The sequence below is a fragment of the Camelina sativa genome, chromosome 7, assembly GCF_000633955.1.
Source record: "Camelina sativa cultivar DH55 chromosome 7, Cs, whole genome shotgun sequence".
Lineage (NCBI taxonomy): Eukaryota > Viridiplantae > Streptophyta > Magnoliopsida > Brassicales > Brassicaceae > Camelina > Camelina sativa.
The window spans coordinates 15,137,871-15,142,520 of record NC_025691.1 but is presented as its reverse complement, the minus strand read 5'-3'; the positions used below and the strand labels follow the sequence as shown (position 1 = coordinate 15,142,520).

Genomic DNA, 4,650 nt, shown 5'->3' with positions numbered 1-4,650 from the left:
CTTCTTGTTAAACAACTTCAATCTCCCACCAGATAAAGCTTTAGCTGTATACGTTCAATCCCCAGGATCAGCTTTTGTGTTCTGTGGTGCTGTGACTTTAGCTAGACCATCTGCGGTTCTATCACTCCAGTGGCCTGAACCTGGTAGTGCTGCTCAGATGCAGCTCACGGCGGGTGATTCGAGCTCTTTATCGGCCAAGATCGGTGTTTCTGTTGAGGATGCGGCGGCGTTGAGTTCGATGGATGTTGTGGCGGAGAGGAGGATTGAGAGATTGGCTATGAAAGTTGGGGAGAATCTGTTTAACTTTATGCAGTCTTTTTGTGGTGTTGATGGAAGTAAATTGGTTGTTCCTATGGATATTTTGGATCGTTGGTTCAAGAAGTTTCAGGAGAAAGCTAAACGTGATCCTGGTTTCCTCAAAACCTTTGCTTTGTAAGGTTAGGTGTTTTTTTTTTTTTTTTAATCTCTTTTGGTTCTGTATGATGAATTGAACCAGAGATTGTAGTTTTACTTGGTTTATGATCTTGCTTCACTGTACTACAATGGTGGGTTTTGTCCCATTTTGATATTGGGTTCTGTATGATGGATTGAACAAGTGATTGTAGTTTTACTTCGTTTGCCAGTGTTCTCCTTGCTTTACATATGAATTATTATCATTTACTGCTCTTAAGCAAGTGTTGAGCTTTATCTTATTGCTTTGAGGTAGATGAAAGGTGAAGATTAAACCATCTTGTGTTTGACGAGTGAATCTTGATTCCTAGTTTTTGAGAAGTTTTCTCTTTCACTATAGTGTGTGGTTTTACCCATTTGATGAATTGAAGAAGAGGTTGAACTACAATTTGCCAATGAGACTATATGTGAGGGATATGAATATTTGCTTTCACTCTTCTTCGTTTTTGTTAAATGGTAAATATATAGCATCTTTACAGAAGATGGGTTTAACCTTTTGGTTTAATTACGTAACTTAAGTGAGAACTTGATGAGGAGTAATAAAATATGAATAATAGTTTCAGTAAGTGGATGCTGTTTCATATCTGGTCAGATAATGGTTTTAACAGTTTCAGTGTTCTACTTGGTTACATATGAATTCACAAGTTTCAGTAAATGGGTGCTGTTTCAGATCTGGTCAGGTCTTATGCTTTATCTTGTTGCTTTGAGGTAGATGAGATGTGATGATTTAACCAGTTTGTGTTTGAGTAGTGATTAGTGAACCTTTCGTTCTTAGTTTTTTGCATTAGTGTCTAGTTTCTGAGAAGCTTCACTTCACCACATCTGTGGTTTTATCCATTTGGTTTTGGGGTTTCAATTGATGAACCGGAGGAAAGTGTCGTTTTACTTAGTTTTCAATGAGAAAACATGAGGGATATTGCTTTAAGTGAGTTTCTTGCTTATATATGAATCACAATTCTATTAACTTGATGTTGTTACTGATCAGTTCATGTTACTAAGCTCAATCAAACTTTGCTATTTCCTATTTATATTTTGTTGCCTTAAGGTAGAAGAATGGTAAAGCTTAACCCAGCTTTTTTTGAGGTTTGGATCTTTTGTTCTTCCTAGTCCTTTTATTTGATCTTGTTTGGTTTCAATAAGTTTGAGGGGATATGTTGGAGTTTGCAGCCATATTGCGCATCTATAGCACTTTCTGGGTCTAGCGGTTGTATAGGTGGAGTTGGTGAACTTAGTTGAGTTTTTGAAAATAGCTAACTAAAAGCATTGTAGAAACTAGAATTTATTTGAACGTAAACGACATAATGAATTTAACAAGCTAGGGTTTTACACCAACCAAATAATCTAGGAATGCTAAAATAGTCACATCTTGTGTTCCTCCTGTGGTCGGAAGCAGAGCAAAACAGAGGGTTTTAGAGATCCTTCACATAATCTGCAAAATAAAGAAATAAATATGTGATATAAATAGTTTTCGATAGTTCCTGAAAAGTAATATACAATATAATGTCCAGTTTATGCTTAATGCTTACCCGCATTCGCTTCGTGTTCTTATCTTGTTCTTCACAACTGTCTCCACACTCTCCATTGTGTTCTTTCTTATTAACCATACTGTCATCATCATTTGCTTCAGAAACATGTAGAAGAGTATTTCCATTACCAAGTCGGTTCTCTGGTGATGAAAAGTCCTTGAAGATGCGTATGCCCCAACCTTTTAACTCAGACAAGGAACAATTATCATAATTACTCAAATGAAGTTGTATATCCACCTGTTCGTAGTTCATTTCAACTAGAGAAGCATTGTCTTTGTTTAGAGGGACAAAACAGTCGAATATAACAAGGTGGATACCCTTCTCACTATTCTCGAACGCATGTGGTGGGTAAAGAGTATCAAAGTGGTTCCCAAATCTACCTTTGAAGTGACAAGATACATGGATCTTATATAAAAAAAACCCTTCAGGAGCAGGTTTGGTTAGACAGACCACGGCGCAAGCCTTAAATCTCAAGAATGGTTGAGTGGGAGAGGTGTAAAGGAGAGGGATATTGGTCAAAGAGGTACCCGCCGTAGTACGGTGAGTGAAATATGAAAGTACTTGTTGACCTGGTAATATCATGAACTTAGATGCAATTGATTGTCGTTGAAGGAGAACTTTTTGATCCATGTTGAAGCAGCTGATGAAATTTTCCGGAAAAGAAGAGAAAGCTTCTTGGACGACGACAGGCATATTGTCTGTTTCCATTGCCACAACACTTGAACTATCATTCCAGCTAGTTTCCGTTAGTCCCCCACAATTTGAAAAGTGGACTTCCTCAAGATGTTTCAGTTCAAAAATGTGTAGGGATACACGTTTTAAATTGCTGCATTCGTTCATATTTAGGTGTTGAAGCTTAGAAAACTTCTTGACCCACCAAGGAACCTCTTCAATCCCTGTACTGCATACTCTCAGCGAATGGATGTTGGTTGAGATATCAGGAAATAATCTCAAACGTGGGCATCTAGAGAGGTCAAGGACAGAGAGATCTCGGATATTGATGCCTGTGGGAAGCGTCTCCAGATTTTTGCAGTTTAGAATTCTCAAATACTCAAGTTTAGTGAAATTCTGGATAGAGGAAGGAAGCTCTACCAAACTTGGAATATCCGAGAGAAACAATCTCGTCAAAGAGTGAGGCAGCATGGCCATGAGTGGTGTAAGCGGCTGAACCAAAATAAACAATGTAAAGATGTTAAACAAAACTAACTCAAATTACTTGCTCCACTCTTTCAATAATAATTAGTAACAATTGGCACTTTTCACATATAACTTATAATTGTTACTAATTATTATTTCACAACGTTTGAGAAATTCAACCTAGGCAATACGGACAATAATTTTATATAAAAATGTTGGTTAAAATTTTTTTGGAAATAAGGTTAGGTTACCTGCTCTCTTTCCCACAATTTCTCACTCTTTATTCTATACATGCGAAGAATACTGAGTTTCTTTAGACGCGAGATAGAAAGGAAGTCGTCAATTGCTGTATTGTCTATAAAGAGCACCGAAACGTTGGTTGAGATATCAGGAAAAATCTTCAACCGTGAGCATTCATTAAGATCAAGACTACAAAGAGATTGGAGGTCGATTCCACTGGGAAGAGTCTCCAGATTTATGCATTTTGACATAGTCAACGTCTCGAGTTTATTGAGATACTGAATAGAGGCAGGAAGCTCCACTAAATTTGAGCAACCGCTAAAATTAAGTGTCTTGAGATTGGTTGCCGTCGAGAGATCAGGAATTTCTTTCAAATTTGTAGATCCTTGCAAATCTATATCCTTGAGCCCTTCGAGTGTCTAGAAAATAAATAACTTAGACGTCATTTTTATCTAAAAGTATAAAATATACGCATTTAACCTCTCGATACAAATAATATTGTAATTGTGTATAATTAAAACTTACATGAACTCCTTCCCATAGCCTTTCGAGTTTGCTCCCTGGCATTTGGAGCTTAACGAGGTTTCCAGGACGAAAGTTATGAGGCAAGCATCTCATAGGATATCCGTCCAACCTTAGTAATCTAAGTTTATGGGGCAAATAGTTGAAGCTTTCTGGTAAGTTCCATCTCACTTCTTTCTTGTAGTCTTGTTGTTTCTTTGTTAACCTCTTGATGAAGTCCCATCTCTTTGTGTATATTTTTAGAAAAAGGAGATTAGGCATCCCTTTGAAGGCATTCTCATGTATATGTACTTCATCAATCTCATCCATATCCAGTGCTATACCTAAGACCTTTTTGCCGGTATCCTAAGATTGCGGTATCAATATCAATATACAATCATATCAAATGAGATATATATATATATATAAAGAAAAAGTGCACCAAAATACTTACAGTATCATCTTCAAGTAAATCGCATATATCCTTCGAATCCACAAGAAATTCCCTTTCCGTAGGCTTATCAGACTGTGCACGGACAATCTCCTTACCCAACTCTTGTAATAAACAGTGCATCTCAACATAGTTTTCTCTTACATGTATAAGAGACTTATCAACGAGGTTTTTAAACCCGACATTAAAATCCAAATCACTATCTGCTAGTAGCAGCTTTATGTCATCGACAGTCTCACCATTAAAAAGACATGCAATGTGTCGAAATATGGCTTCATCTTTTCTGTTATTTAACCCTTCATAGCTGACTCTTAGTGTTCTCTCAATTTTTCCATTCAGCCTAAC

At 37.0% G+C, this 4,650-nt stretch overlaps 2 protein-coding genes across 2 annotated transcripts in view; one reads left to right on the top strand and one right to left on the bottom strand.

Annotated features, from left to right (window-relative positions):
* On the top strand, nt 2–656 carry LOC104704644 (protein OPI10 homolog; the record flags this gene model as incomplete). Its single annotated transcript, XM_010420695.1, has 1 exon — nt 2–656. A coding segment is annotated over one exon (435 nt), but the record flags the coding sequence as incomplete, so codon positions are not given.
* The window catches only part of LOC104701199 (disease resistance protein RPS6-like), a 7,254-nt gene continuing 4,375 nt past the window's right edge, over nt 1,772–4,650 (bottom strand). The window contains exons 3-7 of the mRNA XM_019227072.1: nt 4,309–4,645; nt 3,879–4,220; nt 3,365–3,772; nt 1,977–3,140; nt 1,772–1,879 (exon numbers count right to left, since the gene is read on the bottom strand). Of these exons, the coding sequence (XP_019082617.1) occupies nt 1,871–1,879; nt 1,977–3,140; nt 3,365–3,772; nt 3,879–4,220; nt 4,309–4,645 (2,260 nt within the window). The 3' untranslated portion in view covers nt 1,772–1,870. The remainder of the gene's footprint in view (nt 1,880–1,976; nt 3,141–3,364; nt 3,773–3,878; nt 4,221–4,308; nt 4,646–4,650) is intronic.